Below are 19763 nucleotides of genomic sequence, written 5' to 3' on the forward strand. Positions count from 1 at the left end.
GAGTGATATTATGTATTATTAAGATATATATATATATATATATATATATATTGACAAATGTAGATAAACCATGCACTATGAGAATGCGTTGAACCAATAATTGATCATTTAACATAGCGCTCTCAAGAGCGCTGCGCTCATGTTGCAAACCCAACCTCACATGAGGACCCTTTTATCACCCTATTACAACAGGAAGAACTTGAATTCGGAACAATAAAAATCCCCTATCTTCATCTTGCATCCCCTATCATCATCTCATCATCTTATGCAATTGGAGTTGTACCATTGAATTATGAGCTCATGGTCTATATACATATATATATATATATATATATATATATATATATATATATATATATATATATATATTTTAGGGAGATTTTACTTATAAACCCCTGTTTTGGGTACATGTATGGTAATAGATGGATCCTGAAGTTAACATGACCTAATGCTATCAAATGAGTTTGAAAAAAACTTTTTTATTTATCCAATTTTAAACAAGGTCAACAAAAACATTGTCTAAAGGATATCACAATATCAGCATGGTTTTGAAGCTATCAATAAACCCTAATCTTTGCTCTTGGATTACCTGGACATAAACAAACTGAAAAGAACCAGTTTTTCCATTTTCAAATTCACATGAGAGTTCTACAAAGGAGTCATACTAACCAACATATAATGTCTGATGAGAAATTGGATGTACAACTAAAACTAGCTACAACATTCCCACAATGCCATCAACTCAAAAAGGCCATCCCTTCCGATGAAGATCAAACTCTCTCCATTACAATGTCATCATCTTCTCTTCTCAGCCGGAAAAACTGGTTCGATGGGCAAACTGAGCTCAACCAACACCCATGGTCCATCAAGCGATGCATGATAGTTTTAGTATGAAGAAAATGATGAGAAGCAGGCCCTCAATAACCAGCATCGGGCGGTTGCCATGTGCCATTGATGAAGGTGCGGCGGTTGGAGAAGAACTGCTAATGCTGCTGCTGCCGCTGCTTGTTTTACTGTCACCGCACAAGAAGCTCATAAATTAAGAGAGGGGAAAATAATAATACCATACATTATTACTGATGAATTAGTGTCATTAACTTACCCGGCCGTCGGAAAAATGCAGTTATCATAGCCTGCAAACAATTAGGAAATGTTTCAAGGAAGAGATTCAAACAAATGACCAAGGACGAGATTAAAACAATGATTACGTTAAGAATAAGCATGCTATGCTGCACTTACTGGGGTCTTGTGTGGTCTTTACCCCTGTACCTCCAAAGCTGCAGGCAACATCTGTAGCACCATTCATTTGGTAGTAGCTATTAAAAGCATAGGATGCATGAGAGACCAAAGTATCTGGTTGATAACAAGGCTGACTAGGCTGAACAGCCGAACAATCAACATTTCCAGCACCACAAGCCCAATCCAAGGCATTCTGCAAATCCAACTCTGATGCAGTGCTCGATGCAACGCACCATGTTCCATTAGAACTTGTAACGTTTGCGCCAGTGACAACATCCACATTCCCTCTCCCGGTCCAATCAAGACTGTAAACACTGGTCTGATCAGGATAAAACAACCCCCAGTTGCGCTCAGATTCTAACCCAGGTTTCCTGTTCTCATTGAACAAAGAAAATAAATAGACGTCGATTTCCTCCCCTGGCTTTGCTGGTGTCCCAGTATCATTGATGACATGCCGAATCAAATTGGTGTTGTAAGTTTGTGCATTATCTGGAGTTGCAGCAGTCTCCTTTGCAGCTCCTTTACTAGGCCACCCAGTTTCAGTAACCATAATGTTTAATGTTTTGAAGTTTAAGGCCATTAATGCAAAATAGATTGCGTCCAACTGAGCGTCAAACATGTTGGTATAAACCAAACCAGTGTTGGGATCAATGACATCTTGAGAAGAAGTAAACAAAGCATAATTCAAAGAGACATTACTCGCAGAGTCACGATAGGCATAGTACGGATATATATCCACCATAAACGGTGATTGATTCTCCACCAGAAACTCCAACAAAGGCTTCAAAAAGAAAGCATACTTGCTATTAAAAGCGCCAGCAGATGGTGGAAAAGATCTAGACATAACCCCGAGGGAATGAGTGGTTGACACTTTGATCCTCTTATGCAAACCCGCCTTCTTAAGCGCATTTAACACGTTAACCATTGCCGGCACAAGCATTGCAGATACATTAGCAGTGGTTTCAGTGACTTCAGCACCGACAGTAATGTAGGTGATCATTGTTGCAGGGTAATAAGGAAGGATATTGTTCTTGAGCCAGGTATCCACATTGGATTGGTATTGCGAAAACGGAAGCAAGTCCGAGTTCGCGACACCAATCATGAGTTCAACACCAGTATTAGCAAAAGCCTTAAGAACCTGAATGTTGGCATCATAAATTCTCACATATTTGATATTGTGAAGCTGAACAAGTTGCGCAACTTTGTCCGGTGTTGGGAGGTCATCAGCATTACGACCATAACAAACACCAATAGTGCTTCCTCTACAAAACACTATACCAACAAGCATTCTCAGATCCCATTCTCATTAACATTTTGATACTAAACTAAAGAATTAAAGCAATGAATCACATTAAAAACTAATTAAAAGAAAAAGCGTTGCTTGATGAGTGCTCATTCTTCATTAAATACTTCATCATTTGGGTATAAAGTAGCTGGGACCTTAAAAAAATCATGTCTTTAAGCTAAAACAAACAATAGATTAATAAAAAATCACAACTTTAAGCAAAAACACAAAAGATAAATCTAATTAGAGAAAATAAGAACGAAGAACAACCATCTGGGATCAAACTACAAAAAATAAAGTACTGCAAATGCGATACGAACACCAGAACTACAACCTAATCGATCAACAAAGAAACCCACTCAAGGTGCAAACTTTAGAAGAAAGAACACAAAAATAAAGGAAGAAGAAGAAGAAGAAGACGACGAACCTGGTGAGAGGGCAAAGAAGAGCAATGCCAAGGGGAGCAATGTCGCCATGGAGACCAAAGCAAAGCTGATGATATAAGCTATCAGAGAGAAGGAGAAGGAGAAGGAGAAGGTGAAGCTCAAAGGAGGAGCAAAGAGTTTGAATGGTCAGCCATGCCCGTTGGATTCGAAGGTCGAGGAGAGGGAGACAAAAAGGCTGGTCCCTGGTCTGGACTCTGGAGTGAAGCTCAGTGAGCGGACTTGAGAGTGGAGTTAATTAAATGGAATTAAGAGAAGGGTTTGGAGTCCGCGAAGAGAATAGAAAGCCTAGAGACCGACATGCTGAGAAATAGCTTCTCACATAAACCAAAGTAAGGACATATATAAAATAAAGCAAAGCTTGTCTTCTTCGGAACACAGGACGATCTCCTTTATTTTTTTATTTTTATTTTTTTAAAAAAAATACTACAATGTTTTTTTAAAATATTATTCATTTTAATAATGTTAAATTTTATTTTATTTTATTTTAATAAAATCGAGTCCTCTCAAGTGTCTATACAGAAATCTAATGTCTTACCGTCTAATTATTACAAAAGTAATAATTTTTTAATATTTTTTTAATCCGCAACTAGTTTATATATATATATATATTTTTTGATGATTTAACAAAAAATTAATTTAAATATAAAAAAATATTTGATTACAGTATTTTTCAATATAAATATTTTTTAAAAATTATATATTTACTTTAAAATATATTTTGTAAACTTTTTTTATTTTTTAAAATCTAAAAACATTAAAAATCATGATTTAATAGTATTATTTCATACTATTAACTATCGTAAGATATCATTAATTATTATAAGTAGCAAACAGTAATTATTAGATGCCTTAAGAAAAAGAAGGAGGCCAAGATATATTAAAATAAAAAAAAAGAAAAAAAAAAGAAAACATGATATAACTAGAATTTTGTATTAATGATGATTAAGGTTGGAAGAAATAAATATCAAGGACTAATACATAACAGAGAACCACCTAATACACTGACAGATGAAAAACCAAAGACAAGATTTCAATGTGCACAAAAAATATAAATACCATTAATAAAGTTTCGCGACATTATTCTTTTTTAGTTGACACTGCAACAAGAGGTTAATTTCCTTGAAGTTAATTGAATAAAAATCAGTTCAATCGATTCGATGCCGAACATAATCGTTCGCCAGAACTTGAACCATAGGTTGAATTTCATTGCGTTTAGAAAGCATACTGATAAATAGCCTTTGCGACACCATGTTCATTGTTCGATTCTCCAATCACGTCAGCCACGGCTTTAGCTTGATCTGATCCGTTTTCAAGCGCAACGGCTAGTGATGCTAATTGAAGCATCTCAACATCATTCTCTCCATCACCGATAGCCATAATCTGTTTTTGCAGATATATAGCCTTTTAAAGACAAAACTAAATTTTTAAGAGATCGAATAAGGTTTAGTACGAGTGCAACTGATAATATTTTGTATAGTTTTGGTTGGAACATACCTCTTTAGCAGGTATGCCGAGGTGATCCAGTAGCATTTTAACCCCAGTGCCTTTTGAAATTCCAGCAGGAACAATTTCAAGCATACCTGGTTGTGCTTGGACTATACCCGCCCAACCTTCGGTGGCTTTTATGAAATACGGTCGCAGAGTAGATGAAATTCCCTCAACAGTATCGAGAAAGACCAGTTTCTGTGACATGAGAAACTATCAATGACGTAACCTTCGGTTTGAAATTCTTTTGAATATGCAGGACTTAGAACGTAGCAACAACAAACTTCATGGAAGAGCAATTTCGTGACAATAATTTCTCAAAATTTTACTTCTAACAATTCATTCTGGAATCTAAGAAAAAATTTTGTGAAGCCTTGGTCAACCACGAGTTTCTATTTTAAAATGCAATATGATTTGGAGCATTTCTAGCAGATAAATATGTATAAGCTAAAAGTATTTTACTCCGAATATAAGAGTAAAATTTAGATCGGTGTGAACCTGTATATCTGCGGTGGCCAGAAGGTGCTCAACTGAAGGCATCACCTCGGCCTGCATGAAGAAATTCTTAACCAAAGTGTGCATAGAATTTGCAGTAAAACATACTCTCTTGTTTATAACCTACCATACCTTTGGTTCATGATAATCCAAATGCAGCGAATCTACCAAAGGGTGCTCAAATAAAGTTAGACATCTGTCCTGGGAAAATGCTATTAGAGGAACTTCATGCTCCAAAGAATATAAAAAAGCCTGTGGTAAAAACATCAAGTACATAACTTTGCACAAACATCGCCTTTCTATTAAACATATCTCAAAATGTTTTAGAATCACTCAAATGCGGTTGTGTGATAAAGAGATACATAGCAAACTCCTGAAGGATATTATTTCTAAAATTTAAGTCAAAGTTGAGAAGTGCGTGAATATATGAAAAACAACAACAACAACAACAATTTACCTCTCTACAAATATTTTGGCCTAAACTTCTCCTGAAAATCTCACCCCCTTGTCTCCCATAAACAAGTGAGCCCTGAAAACAAGAAGAAAGAACATAAATGGTCTTCATGGGGTAAATTTTTTGATAGGTACCAAACTATGACACGCTTTTATTTTGGGGTCCAGACTTTAATTTGAATAAAAATGATTACCCAATTTTAATTTTGTTTCACTGGATGGTCACCAAAGAGATTTTGGCCTATTTTTGATGATTTGATATTACAAATTTCTATGAACATCTGAAATGAAATTGCCAATTGGGCAAAAAGTGTGTCATGCATATGTTGATAGAGAATTTTCGGCATCTATATCATTAAAAAAATAGGTCAGAATCTCTCAGGTAATCACCTTGTAAAACAAAATTGAAGTTGGGTAACTATTTTGATTCAAATTGAAGTTCGAATGCCATAATGAAAAATGACCATAGTTTAGTACCTTGCTAAAAAATTAACCCGGTCTTCATGCTGTGATGATTCAGAAATCAAAAGAAAATTAGACCAGACCCTAAAAATACACCAGCCAAAAAAAAAAGTATGTATATCTATATAAAAACTTCTTGGGGCATATGTTAAGACTTCAGTAGTATGGGCATCATTTACAGCAGCTTGGGATGACGACAACCAGACAGCAACAATTATTTACCATGCTTCTCTGTCCTTTCTCACATATTATATATTTCATTAGCATATTTTATCTTTTATCTTTTTTTAATCAATGATATACATGTTACAAACAGACTTGTAGCAAGATCCATAGCAAACTCCACTGAACTAGAAGCACAAGCATTGCCAAATTTTCTCAAACAGAATTGGTTAAACGCTAATCTTCTTGCGCAGGAAAGAAATGTAAAGCACAGGAGCTAAATCTTTCAAGAAAGTACTATACAATAAGTTCGTAGTTTCATACGTTGCTTCTGCCACAGAGAATAATTTTACCAGAGCATAATCACATGATAGCACTGCAGTAGCCCATTAAACATGCTTATATTTTCACAATTGCCAAAGCGGCTTGGGTGGAGCTAAGATTGCTAGGCTTTCCATTTTGAAAGAAAAACGATTGGGAAAAAGTCAGAAGAGAACCTGTAAGAAGATACCAGGCGAAACCTCAGAAACAACACCACCTTTTCCGACCAGGCTAACCACCTTTAGAGCACTTATAACAGCTGGACGAGTCTGCAACAAAATAAATCATGTTAGATAAATTGATCAGCAATTACAATCAAAACTTTAACAAACATGATCATGATTAGATAATTACAAAATTGTAAAAACTGAAATCTGGCAGTAGGCATTATCTGAATCATAATTCCCTCTATAGACTGCTTTTTCTTTGACTAAGCAGAGTATGCCTTCATGTTCCCCGGAAGAAGGGAAGCGTTAAAAAACTGTATTGCTACTAAGTAATTGCACATCCTCAAAAAATATCACAAGTAGACCAAAGTAGAAAAGAGAGCAAAAGTTAACCTAACCTTTCCAGTAGCAAACACAATGTTTACTCCTCTTGAAATAGCTTCCCTTAGAGCTTCAGCATTTTCTGTACTAATTTGACTTCTACTGTTCAAAAGTGTACCTTAGAAACAGAAACAACGCTTAGTGAAAATAGTAAAAGGATCAGCCAAAAATTCAAACATCAAAGACATGAAACATAACAAACTCATTGAATGCTATCCCAGCTTACCATCCATATTACAGAAGATATATCTGAATTTTGGTTTATAAAACCGCAGGCTACCAGCTCTCTCGGTTTCGTTGATGGCATTCCCTGATAAAATTTTCAAACTATCAGGCCCTTCTATAAAGTTTGACAACTCAAATATAATTCAATCATGCGTGCTGTTAGCAAACCTTGGACTCATAACCCAAAACATACCATCTGATCGTCCTGCCTGAATCTGTCTGACATTGACATCACGTGCACTCTTAATTAAACCTTTCCCTTTCCACCCAAGACTCTTCAAAACTAGTTCTTCTTCTTTCTCCATTTCTGCTTCAGCTTCATCACTTATCTCATCATCAAAACCCAGAAGGTGCAATAGACCATGAATCTGGAAGATGGTGGAGTTAATGCGTAACACTTATTCACTAGCTAGTGGCTTAATATGAATAGAAACACATGAAGAGAGCTTGGATATTTTGTCTACTCCATTAATATGGGACGAAACTATTGAAGTTCCAGATAATTGATTAAGTTCAACATTTAACTTGAACTCCATTCTTTACCTGAGCTCAATCTTCAAAGAAATAGGTTACTCATTTAATATAAGATACATACAACTTTTTTCCTGTTTATTTGATGTGCTAGATCTCTTAGCTATTCCTTGAATAAAAAAAATCAACTCATGTGCCAGTATATTGCAAGGTCCAGTATACACATGCATTCTCAAAGCGGTAAAATGATAGTCAACATGCACATGCCAACAGTTATAACTTTATCAATGCAGCATATGAAATTTAGAACCATAAAGATGTAAGTAGGACCACAATTCTTTAACAATAAGAATTAAATTTTTGTAGACCAAAATGGAATTCCCCGGATAAAGCACATCAAATAATCGCATAAAGTACTAAACATGAAGAAAGGAGGTAGAATTACCATGAGCATCCGAATTTCATCAATAAGAATTTGGCCTCTTGCCTCAGCTTTTCGAGCAGCTGTTTCAACAGAGATTATGATATCACCTAACATTAACTACATGAGTGAACAGATTACATATAAGTAGAAGAGATAGTTAGTAAAATACAGAGGAAAGGATAAAACTATATGCCATCTGACCTAAGTATGTTTTCTTACAATGGGAATATCAAGTTCAGGAATATGCTGTGGCATTGACAGAACATCTGTAGCACAGTCTTCGCCTCTCCATTCTTTATTTAGTTTACTAATAAAATTGTCATTGCAAAGCAACAAAGATATCTCAATCTTTTCATATTTACCAACATCATTTATAGAAGTATCCCTGGTTTTATACTCTGAATCCTTAAGGCCATCAAGTGCAATCTTCATCGCCATGGGAACATTCAACCTAAGCATTTCTGCTATGCTCTGAAAGTAATAAAAAGAAACTGTCAGAATAATGTGAAAAAGCAAAATTAGAGACAAATTCATTAAAAAAAAAAAAAAAGATTACATGGGCAATCAGACAAGTGTATGAATGGAACATCAAATATTCCAAATTTTAAAAACCATCAACTTGTATGGTACTTGAAAAAGTTGTCTTTCACAACCATAGAAATACCATAAAACTGTGTCTGTGATAACACGAGAACAAAATAAAAGAATACCAAGCGTGATACAATTCAAAATGATTTAACTCAGAATATGTTTCCAGCATTAAGAGTCCATATTGAGAGAAGTTTGCCTGATAAATGGGAAATATGGTGAGCATGATACACTTCAAATTTGTTTGATTACAATTCCCTAACATAGAGAAAAGGGCAGCAAACCCAATATAAGTTTCAATAGCACAGATAATAGCATCACTAAGATAAGATAAACTCAATGCTACGAATATATCCACATGCACTGACTCTACTTCCAATACAAAAATATAGGTGCAAAGACTAAGCTGAGAACTGTTATCTAACACAGAACAGATAGCCAAAAGAGAACAGGAAGAGCGCGCAAAGAACACCACAAACCAAAGAAGCAACAACCGAAACAAAAAATCCAGTTCCTTCATGGGAAAACTTTCTAAAGCTTCAATCTTTATCCATTTTCAGCAAAACAAAAAAGCTGTAAAAACGAGCACTTTAGAGTAGAAACAACGCAGTCCAACATCAAAACCATACCAGAATTTCAGGATCGTCAGGCATTTGCTCTTCGATGCAGATATTGACTTTGAGCTCGACTTGCTTCTCCTGAGGAGGCTGCTTCTTCACCGCAGGCCGCCGCCTCAGTTTACGAAATCCACGGAGGGTGGCGAAGAAGCCCGAGAACGGACCAGGAGATTGAGAACAAAGAGTGGGGATACGGAAACATCTCCACTGGGTTTTGGAAGAGAAGAGAGGGAAGGGAACGAGGGAAGGGGAAGGGGAAGTGGACGGGATGGGCGACGTTCTCGGTAAGGTCGACGAGAGTGCCGAGGAGATCGATGGAAGAGAGTAAAGAAGGCGAGGTCTGGAGGCGATAAGGAACGCGGCGCCGGCCACGCTCTTCGCCATTTGCGTGGCGGAGATCGGCGGCGAAAGAGCAGCGGGAAGAGAGAGAGAGAGAGAGAGAGAGAGAGAGAGTTTCTATTGCTTTGTTTTGGTTAAACCGATTTGTATTGGATTGGACCCAACTTCATGGTTTTGGGTTAAGTAGGGTTATGAAGTCAAATTAAACAAACTTTTAGCTTTCTTGTTTATGAAATTGATGGATGAATGTAAAATCAATAGAGAAATTTGTGTGTTTAAACTGCTCGAAATTTTTGAACGAGTTATGAATACTATAAAAATAATTGATGCTTCTATAGCAATCGACGATGACACGGTAGCAATCGGCGTTACTGTAACAATACCTATACTTTACTGTAACAAATACTAATATTATTATTATTTCACCTATCAATATATTTTGTCAACTCTGGAATGCCTATAAATATCTTTTATGTTGTAAATAAGTCATTAAGTAATAGAAGAAAAAAAAAAAGTGATGAAACATAATCCAAAACATTTGATATAATTACTTCCATTTTTTTAAATTATTTATATATTTGCTTTATACTTACAATATAATCATGAATATCTATATAATTCAATCGAAAGATGTTTTAAAGTAGAGGAATTTTAAAGAAAATTTTCATTGTCTAAGCAATATATACATACAAAAAAAACACTTGCATCACTGGAGTATACAGGAAAAAAATAACTACGGAATCGTTTCTTATGTTAATAAGCTTTAGAGAAATGAAAAAGATACTCCAGACAACATTAAACTAGTGAGTAAGCCTCTGTGAAATGGCAACTGGAGAAGGAGGTTAAGGAAAACAGAGCCAAATAAAGAGGTGACTCTCTTAACTCTTGTACATATATATATATATAGTCGCCTCAACGTTTCTTTGCAAATGTACTTCATGAAAACAAGAACAAAGAAAATAGAGAATGAAAAAGTTTCTCCTTTCCAAGTTGGCTCATAGAAGAAGAAGATGAAGAGCATATTTGCTCTTCTTTCATTGCCTCATTTTATTCTCTACCAGAGGCGCATTTCTTCTCCTTCTTCGGTTATTCAGATGAGCGAACTAGCAAGCTTTTATCTCTGGAAGTTGGCTAGCAACAGGCGGGCAGCTGCTAGAAACCTTCAAAGAGGTAAAGAGGCATGAAAGCCTCGCGATCATGGGCTTGGCTAGAGATGACCTGTACAGGGAGATGTTAAGATCCTTGCGGGAATCTTTGCCACTCTCGTATCCTTCAAGATCAGCTTCGGTGATCAATACTTCATCCCCCAGGGGAGAACTTGGCGGTGTTCGGGTTCTGACTGCAGGGGACTCGAACTTTAGTTTGCTATATTCCAGAACAGCCTGTGCAGATCACATTTAGTTATTAAATTAATGTGAGAAGAAAGATGGTCAAGACAATAAAACAGAAGCAAACCCTAGATTTGGAAAAGATGGGCCTTGTTACTTACACTGGAATTTAGAAGTAATAAGACCTATATTTCTACAACAACAAAATGTTATGAGACATGACACGCACACGCACACGCACACGCACACAACCTACCAATGTTACTCTTTTTCATGATCTTGCCCATGTCCAATGGGTTCTTAAATTAAAGGAAGCAGTGAAGTAAATAATAAACATCATAAACATTCTTGGGCACAAAAGATCTAGATAAACACATACCCTCCATTGTGAAGGAGCCAACAGCACTCGAGATCTTATTGCCCGTACATATTCCAAAGCAGCTGAAGGTGTCATATTCTTATGCTTAACCTGAGACATTTAAAAATATCAGAAACAATCCCACTGATCCCTAGAGAGAATTACACATCTTATTATCTATTACTTATTCACAAACTATGTAGGAGTGCACATTTCATCAGCTAAGCTGACGCTCGATGATTAATTGATGAAGAAGATAGTGGTAAAAACATAGCAATTCAATAGATACCAGGTAACACAAGACAATTGTGGTACTTCGTCCCCTCCCAGCTTTACAATGAACGTATGTAGTTCTCCCACAAGATGCATTCTCTGGAAAAGAAAAAATAAAATAGATCAGCATAATTATGATGGTGTGGGACACTGGGATCAAGGCACAAGTTCCTTGTTAAACAAAGCCAGCTTGCACTTAATTTTCATATTTCACATACAAGAAATTTAACATGGTAATTGTATAATCTTATATTGATTTTATAAATTTCTTATCATGAAGCATCACCCAGAGGGTGGAGTCAAATACAACATATACCTTATACTACTACATCAAAGCAGCCAGCAATTAAAAGTCATTCACTTACCATGAATAAAGTCCACTGCTCGGCATATGTCTGCAAGTGATGGAGCAAAAAGGTAATCTCTTGTTGGAATCACAAGATGATCAATCCCATAAACCTGAAACCAGAACAGAACAACTGCGAGTGTAAAAAAAAAGAGAGAACATTACTTCCAAATTCTTAAATATATATATATATATATATATATATATATATAAAAACATAGATTAGCTTATCCTAACAATACATTAATTCTAGATATTAATCAAACATTGAAGAGTACTATCAAAATAGAACTAATAATAAAAAAAATGAATTCCATAAGCGCCAAACAAGCAATCATCATTTTTTTTTCCATAAGATCACATAAGGAATTAATAACTGTTTCCAACCGTAAAAAATACGCAAAAGACAAGCAATTACTAATGCATATAATTAACATCTAATAAATGCATAGGATTATTTGAAAGAAATATGCCACAAGTTATTGCGGAAACAATAATGACACAAGATACGGACACAGGCTGGCTGGAAATTTATAGTTATATTGATGAATCAACCAAATAGTAAAATGGTAAGCATGCGAAAAATTTAAAGGAAATTAATTTCTAACAAGAGGCACTTGCCTGATATAAAGATGATGGAACTAAAGTTTCATATGGTTCATTCAAAGTAACTACTCCACGAACACCAAGCTGCAAGAGGCGAGGTACATCCTTAGGAAATGGAACAGCTCCCAACAAGAGAAACTGCAAGATCAATACAGTGACAACATGAGCAAAGTGCCTACTCACAACATTATCAATATATTAATTAGCAAAGAGAAACATAGCGATGATAAGTGCATTTAACAGTGAGATAACACAATACAAAGCTACTACATACAACACGCAGATGTTCAACAAGTAATAAGAACATAAAACAATACAATTGTTAATCAATCTGAGGGCCATAAATTCTTCCAATGTCCAGCCCCAAACTACCAAACAGGCATGTGTATAACAAGACCACCATGTTGGAAGGTATCCTGATGTTCCACAATATCCCACTCATTTCACCATAGATGCATCATTTTTTTATCATTTAAAATGCAAATAACTCCCTCTCAGCTATAAAAAGATTTCAACTTTTACATCTAATAGGATTGCTAAAGCATTATCTCATTCCCAAACATCATGGGAAAGCCCTCACCGGGCATTTAACAATAATCAAAGAATTAAAATATGGAACAGAATTACTCATCTTAGAGCATACTGATCAACAGATGCCAAATCACAAGAAAATATATATATATATATATATATATATATATATATATTTTGGATCAATAAAACCAAACTAGAGATGATTGAGAGATCAGGGAGAAGCTGAAGACCTCATGAACTTGATCCCACCATCGGAACTCCGGCTGAAGCTTGTTCCGGAAAACATTGTAGAGCAAGGTCGGATAAAAGAGAATCCGTGCCCCAGCTCCAACCAACGCTCTCTTAGCGTTGACCCTCACGATCTCCCGACCAGCCGACTCCTCCAATCCCCCTTCCTCCAGCACTGAAACACTCATACTCTAAATCCCAACCAAGAAAACTCAACAATCAAAAATAAAACCCCCAAGAAAAGAAAAAACGAAACCCTAAACCCCCCAAATCCCCACAATCCCCAATCAATTTCTCGAACCACAACAACAGCAGCAACAAGAACATCAATCAGCTCCGATCCACGCTGCCCTAATCCTTAGAATCAAAGGCGAACTCCGAACACACATCATCCACAATTCCTCGGCCGATCCGATCGAGAGATAACTCGATCGAGAGCCGGTGCCGCTGAGATTCCGGATTCCGAGACGCAATCCGTCGATCTACCTCACGATCTACTAGAAAACAGAAATTGATCGAATGGCAAAGCGATGAAATCGCGAACTCGAAGCAACGATTAGAAAAAGAAGCGATAAAGACGAGCTTCTCCACTTCCAATGCCCACATACGCTTTGAGAAAGGCCTTGGATTTATTTATTTATTTATTTATTTATTTAATTGGAAAACGCTCTTCCTCTTGTTCCTAAATTTAGGTGTTACTAGTGTTCTCGCGGAACACTGTTGTTAACCGACTCCAGAGTGATATCCACCGTTGCTGTGTATCCGATGTGGATCCGTTGAATGGACGTGATGGGATGTGAAAAGTGATAAGGGGCGGTTAGGGTTGTGGTGCGGTTGAACTTGATTAGGTGGGGCCCATGGGTATTTTAGTAATTTAACTTGCCGGTGGACCATGGTTTAGATAGGATGTGGTGGGACCACGTTGAAGATTTGTAGGTTTGAGCTGTGAGTCAGGTCACACCAACTCTGAGTTTTATTTATTTATTTATTGAAATTTATATCCAATTGATTAAGTTTTGTTTACTATTATTATTTAATTATAACACAAAAACACTTTATATATACTTGCAAATCACCTCTTCAGCTACGGGCGGATCCTTTTCATAAAATATTCGTGTCCTGATAAATTAATAAATTTAAAATTTAGTTTAATTAAAATAAAAATATAAATATATTGAGAGATTAACTCTGCAACCGTGTATATCACATAAAGTGAGAACATAAATATATAAAAAAAATAACTCATATTCTTAACATGATTTACTCCTATTTCATAAAATATATATATATAATTAAGAAATATTAAAATAAAAATAATATATTTAATATGTAATAATGTTAAAGGAGTTGTCAAATAAAGAAATTAAAGAAATATGACAAGTTTGATTAAAAGAGATGTGATTTCATTATCTTAGGAATTGGCAAGGAAACCCTTCTAAATTAAATTATTAAACTAAATAACAATTCAAAAAGTCAAAAACTCTGATGAATTTGAACATTTTTATTTCTCAGGTGAGATGGCAACACAGGACCTAAATCAAAAGAATATTCAGAATATTCCCATGAAACTCTCATTTTCTTGACAATTGCATGTAAATCAAAAAAGAAAAGAAAAAAAAAGCCCTCACCATTCTTATCAAAATTTATTATCTTTGGCATGTCATGAAAATTATTGATATTTATATCATGCAAAATGTTCAATTATGATGTAAGAACAATGTACAACATAATGCCTTTCATTTTTTTATTTTTTTCCCATTGTACATATGGGGTCTTGTTTTTATGCCCCTTAATAATGGTACCTGCAACAGAATAAATCAATATTTTCCACAATTTTCCACAATGCTAACTGCAATACCATATCTGTTTTTCATATTGAAAATTGTACAAAAAAAAATGCATATATTTGCAATATTAAAACAAAAGTTTTGCCTGTTAATTCATAATTTTAAGAGTAGCTGACTCCCTTTGTTGCACAATTTATACCGATGCTTCAAGAAAAGCTTGGTCGAACATGGCTCAATAATTCTCATGTACTTCACTGGTTTTTACCTTCACAAGTCAACCGAGAAACCAGGTGAGCATCAGGAATGATAATTTAATATCACTGAAATATGTTTATTATGCAAGCAGAGCAGGTCAAACATGCTTTTTATAACATTAAAAAGTAAGAAACATTTAAGTTTAACCAAAGTAACGGTCTAATTAAGCAAGAGAAAGATATTGATATTCACTATAATATATGCACCCAAATATCCAATTCCACACAAGATCTATAGAATTTCAGAGTTTCTTATTTAACTGATTTCTCAGGTCAAGATGTTCAGTTTAGTGTATCCTTGAGCTTAATTGCAGAGGTAACCACAAATTCTGGCTTCTCTAAAAGGTTTTGACCGATTTTTATAATATGAAGGCAAAGCATGCACGAAGACGTAGCAAGCAGTGTGCTTAATGAACACGACATTTATTCATGCATGTCATGCGAGCAATACTACTTAATCTTCTCAAAAGTTAAAAGAAAAGTTAAATTATCTAAGTCAACTACATTACATGGCTTATACAACAAACATTAGTGATGAAGAAGGTGTATGATGTTCATCAGCAGCAATCAGCATTGAACTCAGAGAAAACTCTTGATTTTTCAAGCTAATAAGGGAAATGGTATTGTTCAATGAGAAGTTAATCAAGACCATTCCTTTTTCTTCATTTATTATCAATCTTATAGCCACTCAAATTACATATGAAAACAGACGACCAGTTCTCAACTTCTTCGTCCCTTAAGTCATTCATTGCAGTCGAGTATATCATCCATCACAACTTCTTTCTAACATTAATGTGGAGTAAAATGACAACAAACCAAACAAGCAGAAAAAGACACCCAACTCTATTTTCAGCCAAGATTTAGATCATTCTACACACGAGATAGTCCATTTCTTTCGAAATATTCCACAGCAGACAGTGATTGAATTGGTAAACACTCTATCAACAGAATTGTAACAAGTTATAGCTACTTGTTTTAATTCCAATCAAGCATGCATCACAAACATAGCACTCAGAGTACCGGAACAATCTTGAATCAATCAAAGCAACAATGTAATCACAATACACAAAATGAAAGACACAAAAGTTTACATGAAAAACTTCAAAATCAGAGAAAATTCACACATAAAAGAGAATAAAATTTCCTCTTGGATTACAAATAGCAATACTCTCACTCATGACTCATGAGTGTCCCATGACTGTTTGTCACTCACTCTGTCGTCTTCACAAAAATGAGGACGTGTGACTAAGAAACCCTAATTCTAATTGGTCTGAATCCTAACTCTAATTGAACTCAGTACTACAATATAAATTTCATTAGATTTTCAGGTTGCATTGTTCAGAATCACCAATCAAATTGGTTCGACAATTCGAGTCATACCAACAAACATTTTATCAAATATACACTGACCATACTTCAATTTCCTTCAATTTCAATAACAAGTGAGACTGATGTCAATATACATTCCATTCAAACTCCAGTCACCAAGTGCATTTTCCATCAGTTATCCTACTACAATGCTCTTCAAAGTGATACATTTTGGTCCAATTCATCAAGAACGAAGGATCAATCATCAACACCAGTATCACACTACTAAATTGAAGGAAAATTACAACAAATTTACAAGATCACAGCATCAACAGTAAATTTAAAAATCCAAAAGATGGCGACTTGGGAATCGGGAGTTCAAGCTCATACCTTCAATTCGATGATCAGAAGTCATTCTCAAGCTACAATCTCTCTTCCTCACTAAAACTGGATACGAATCCATCGTCACTGGAAAGCTGGGACGATGGATCACTCTCCAGTTTGGGTTGGGGTTGAGATCTCTCCATGGATTCCTGTGCGCGTTCAAGGAAAGGCTTGAATCCTACCTGGATAGAGAGGTATCCGAATGCTATGGCTCCGACGACCACCAGCCCCGACCTCATCGCGTTCCTCCGCGCGAGGTTGCGCCCCGCCGCCATGGCTCCGCCGTCCCCAACCTCGCTTTGGAAAAGAAATACTTCTCTCCCACATCAATAAACCGAATTCGGTTCAGTTCGGTTCGATTCGGTTTTATCAGAGTTGATTCGGTTTGGTTCAATTGAGTTTAAATCTTCTAAAAATATAAACAAATACATATTTATTATTTAAAAATATCTTATTGAAAAATTAATAATTAATTAAAATTGAATATTTTTTTACTAATGTTTGATTTAGCTTTAAACCCTTTACATTTTTAGTGTCTCATTACCATCAAAATTTTTTAATTAATTTATTAATTATCATTGTCATAAACACTAAAATTATCATTTTTCATTAGAAATTTATTTTTATTAATTATTCCCTTATATATATATATATATATATATCTTTTGAAAAATGAATAAATAATTTATACAATCGCTACAACAGGGGAGTAATAATACTATTAACTCTCATGCTGGAGTCAAAGAATTAAACTCTATTCTGAAACATGATTGAGAATTTGAGATGTACATGAACATACTAGTCCAATTAAAAAAAAAAACATAACACATTCACAAAACAGTTATTAATCAATCTAAAACCTTTGCTCTTTACTCATTTCTCATAAATTATTTCAACAAGTAATGATTATTTACAGTCTGGAATATGAAATTCCAGCAAGAAGGCCAAGTTTATTGATGATCTGAATGATTTCTCAACAAACTAAAAGACCATATATGAAGTTTGATGTGCTCTTTCATGGAATGTGATACATTGGGTTTGGTATTTTGAATGATCTCTTAGCTTCTGGCCATCCTAACAAGTCACTCCATTGATCCCCAGAGTTCCCATGAATCCTGTACCCTTTGCCCACCAACTCTGCTCTTTTTGATGCTTTGTATTCTTGTGCTGTCTTCCCAGTTTCAGTAGAATTCCTGCATTTCATCATACAAAACATTGGTTTTATTAATTTGAAGAATGCCGAAAAATGAGTGTTTTTTTTTTGTTTTGTTTTTTACCTGAGAATTAGTGTTTTCCATGAATGATAACCAGCAGAAATCAAGTTTTGTTCAGTAGAATTCCGATGTGTTTCTTTTCTCCCTGTCAAAAGCACAAGATGAAATCCTAGTCCTTGTAGTTTCTTGTACAACCATAAGCTCCACGGCAACGCCGGTGCTTTCGCCGATAGCGCCCATTTTTCAAATGCCGATTCATTGTCTACTTTTGATCTATAAGTTTCACTCATCAAGAAACATTCCAAATTAATAAAATTCATTGTTCAAGTGTTAGACATCATCCATTATCAATATTTAGAAACAGAACTTAGCAAAGAATCAAACCATTTATTCATGGAAACTATATTGTTGGACTGTAAAATAAAGAGTTATCATTTCTTGAATGAAACTAATCATAGTTTCAATTGTACATTAAAAAAAAAAAAAAATTAATACCTGTATCCATCAATGGCATAATGCTGAATATTGGAAATGAGTGTTTCATCGACATCGAATATCCAAACATCTTTGCCATCCTTTGCTACTACAATTGTCTTAGCATAAGCTTGAGCATGCCTTGCTACCACTTTGGAATCAGTTATATACTGCTGTCCATTGACATACTCTTTCACTAAATCAGTGCATCGATGAGGTATCTTATGCCAATCTCCGGCATTGTTCGTCTCGACAGCTAATCGCCAACTCTCGCAGTACATCAAGTTAGGCGGCTTCGGTTCATTCAGACCGTCATTTTGAGTTACTTGAAGAAGAGTTTGCGAGATTGTGGTTGGTGCAAGGATGAAGAACAGGAGCAACATAAGATGAATAAGTTGCATTTTGGATTTTGCTTTACTTGTTTTCACTTTCAGAAACTGATGCAGAGTGCTTGGCTTTATAAATTTGGAACTTTGAGTGCACATTAGAAATGCATTTTTCGTATTTTTCAGCATGTTCATGTAATGCTTGAGGAATGGAAATGGTTTTTATGATGAATGATTTTTGTGTGCTTGTGAATTTCCTGGAAAAAACAATCTGAATTTATGCATTAGTACTTGCAGGGAGGACTACAGCAAATTATCAGTGAAACAAGAAGCATCCTATATGGCTGTCCATTGCAGGGGTGTAAATGCAAAATTGTCATTTGCACAGGATGTGTAAATAATTTCGGATTTTGTGGGGGGCTTTTAGCAACTGCCTCCTTTAATTTTATTTTACTACTTACATCTTTGTAATGTTTTTGGGTGGGTCACAATGACTTCCTTTTTCTTTTAATACGTAATTCATTTAGTATTATAATATATATACATATTATTTTAATAAATAAATCGTAGATTTTTACTAAATTTTTTTTATATATATAAATAGTAGAAATTATTCATTATTTTTATGCCAATAAATAGGTAAAAATTAATTATAACCAAGTTGAATTTTTTTTTTTTTTTGTCAATGACTTATCGGTTTCCTAGTATTGTCTAAGTCACCCAAGTTCACTTCCACTAATTTTTTTATTAAAAAATATAAATAAATCACATTCATTCTAAAAA

General features: G+C 35.1%; 4 protein-coding genes across 7 annotated transcripts; all 4 read right to left on the minus strand.

The window, feature by feature from the left end:
* Window positions 1-596: 596 nt before the first annotated feature.
* On the minus strand, window positions 597-3285 carry LOC120251807 (glucan endo-1,3-beta-glucosidase 13). Of its 2 annotated transcripts, XM_039260460.1 has the most exons (4): window positions 2952-3284; window positions 1240-2511; window positions 1103-1133; window positions 597-1013 (listed from the first exon to the last, which is right to left on the minus strand). In XM_039260460.1, the coding sequence occupies exons 1-4, from the start codon at window positions 2998-3000 to the stop codon at window positions 866-868; spliced, it is 1500 nt and encodes a 499-aa protein (XP_039116394.1). In that variant the 5' UTR covers window positions 3001-3284; the 3' UTR covers window positions 597-865. The 2 variants fall into 2 exon arrangements, with proteins under 2 accessions (XP_039116394.1, XP_039116395.1); XM_039260461.1 differs by lacking the exon at window positions 597-1013 and having other exon boundaries at window positions 1099-1133; window positions 2952-3285.
* Window positions 3286-4006: 721 nt separating this feature from the next.
* LOC120251863 (endoribonuclease YBEY, chloroplastic-like) lies at window positions 4007-9688 on the minus strand. 2 transcript variants are annotated; one of them, XM_039260518.1, is made up of 12 exons: window positions 9234-9688; window positions 8379-8487; window positions 8038-8096; window positions 7315-7489; window positions 7123-7206; window positions 6914-7014; window positions 6525-6617; window positions 5408-5479; window positions 5083-5202; window positions 4954-5004; window positions 4465-4653; window positions 4007-4350 (listed from the first exon to the last, which is right to left on the minus strand). In XM_039260518.1, exons 1-12 carry the CDS (start codon window positions 9603-9605, stop codon window positions 4183-4185), a joined length of 1593 nt encoding a protein of 530 aa, XP_039116452.1. In that variant the 5' UTR covers window positions 9606-9688; the 3' UTR covers window positions 4007-4182. The 2 variants fall into 2 exon arrangements, with proteins under 2 accessions (XP_039116452.1, XP_039116451.1); XM_039260517.1 differs by having other exon boundaries at window positions 8038-8133; window positions 8236-8487.
* A 690-nt stretch (window positions 9689-10378) lies between these two features.
* On the minus strand, window positions 10379-13867 carry LOC120251753 (phosphatidylglycerophosphate phosphatase PTPMT1-like). The gene is made up of 6 exons (XM_039260396.1): window positions 13236-13867; window positions 12487-12609; window positions 11885-11978; window positions 11536-11618; window positions 11268-11357; window positions 10379-10942 (listed from the first exon to the last, which is right to left on the minus strand). Exons 1-6 carry the CDS (start codon window positions 13419-13421, stop codon window positions 10664-10666), a joined length of 855 nt encoding a protein of 284 aa, XP_039116330.1. The 5' UTR covers window positions 13422-13867; the 3' UTR covers window positions 10379-10663.
* A 3946-nt stretch (window positions 13868-17813) lies between these two features.
* LOC120251838 (acid phosphatase 1-like) lies at window positions 17814-19067 on the minus strand. 2 transcript variants are annotated; one of them, XM_039260495.1, is made up of 3 exons: window positions 18676-19067; window positions 18244-18453; window positions 17814-18159 (listed from the first exon to the last, which is right to left on the minus strand). In XM_039260495.1, the coding sequence occupies exons 1-3, from the start codon at window positions 19053-19055 to the stop codon at window positions 17982-17984; spliced, it is 768 nt and encodes a 255-aa protein (XP_039116429.1). In that variant the 5' UTR covers window positions 19056-19067; the 3' UTR covers window positions 17814-17981. The 2 variants fall into 2 exon arrangements, with proteins under 2 accessions (XP_039116429.1, XP_039116428.1); XM_039260494.1 differs by having other exon boundaries at window positions 18244-18459.
* Window positions 19068-19763: the final 696 nt, after the last annotated feature.

The sequence above is a fragment of the Dioscorea cayenensis genome, chromosome 20, assembly GCF_009730915.1.
Source record: "Dioscorea cayenensis subsp. rotundata cultivar TDr96_F1 chromosome 20, TDr96_F1_v2_PseudoChromosome.rev07_lg8_w22 25.fasta, whole genome shotgun sequence".
Lineage (NCBI taxonomy): Eukaryota > Viridiplantae > Streptophyta > Magnoliopsida > Dioscoreales > Dioscoreaceae > Dioscorea > Dioscorea cayenensis.

What these genes read in the sequence shown, in the direction of transcription:
- LOC120251807 (XM_039260460.1), bottom strand. Translation starts at nt 3,000, where the DNA reads ATGGCGACATTGCTCCCCTTGGCATTGCTCTTCTTTGCCCTCTCACCA. An exon ending in CTTCTTTGCCCTCTCACCAG is followed by an intron (nt 2,512 to 2,951) that starts GTTCGTCGTCTT and finishes TTGTTGGTATAG; the next exon opens with TGTTTTGTAGAGGAAGCACT. An exon ending in TGCATTTTTCCGACGGCCGG is followed by an intron (nt 1,014 to 1,102) that starts GTAAGTTAATGA and finishes GTGCGGTGACAG; the next exon opens with TAAAACAAGCAGCGGCAGCA.
- LOC120251863 (XM_039260517.1), bottom strand. Translation starts at nt 9,605, where the DNA reads ATGGCGAAGAGCGTGGCCGGCGCCGCGTTCCTTATCGCCTCCAGACCT. An exon ending in CTGACGATCCTGAAATTCTG is followed by an intron (nt 8,488 to 9,233) that starts GTATGGTTTTGA and finishes TATTACTTTCAG; the next exon opens with AGCATAGCAGAAATGCTTAG. An exon ending in CGCCTGGTATCTTCTTACAG is followed by an intron (nt 5,480 to 6,524) that starts GTTCTCTTCTGA and finishes TCTTGTTTTCAG; the next exon opens with GGCTCACTTGTTTATGGGAG.
- LOC120251753 (XM_039260396.1), bottom strand. Translation starts at nt 13,421, where the DNA reads ATGAGTGTTTCAGTGCTGGAGGAAGGGGGATTGGAGGAGTCGGCTGGT. An exon ending in AGCAGTGGACTTTATTCATG is followed by an intron (nt 11,619 to 11,884) that starts GTAAGTGAATGA and finishes TTTCTTTTCCAG; the next exon opens with AGAATGCATCTTGTGGGAGA. An exon ending in TGGCTCCTTCACAATGGAGG is followed by an intron (nt 10,943 to 11,267) that starts GTATGTGTTTAT and finishes TGATCTGCACAG; the next exon opens with GCTGTTCTGGAATATAGCAA.
- LOC120251838 (XM_039260494.1), bottom strand. Translation starts at nt 19,055, where the DNA reads ATGCAACTTATTCATCTTATGTTGCTCCTGTTCTTCATCCTTGCACCA. An exon ending in TATGCCATTGATGGATACAG is followed by an intron (nt 18,460 to 18,675) that starts GTATTAATTTTT and finishes GATGAGTGAAAC; the next exon opens with TTATAGATCAAAAGTAGACA. An exon ending in TGGAAAACACTAATTCTCAG is followed by an intron (nt 18,160 to 18,243) that starts GTAAAAAACAAA and finishes GATGAAATGCAG; the next exon opens with GAATTCTACTGAAACTGGGA.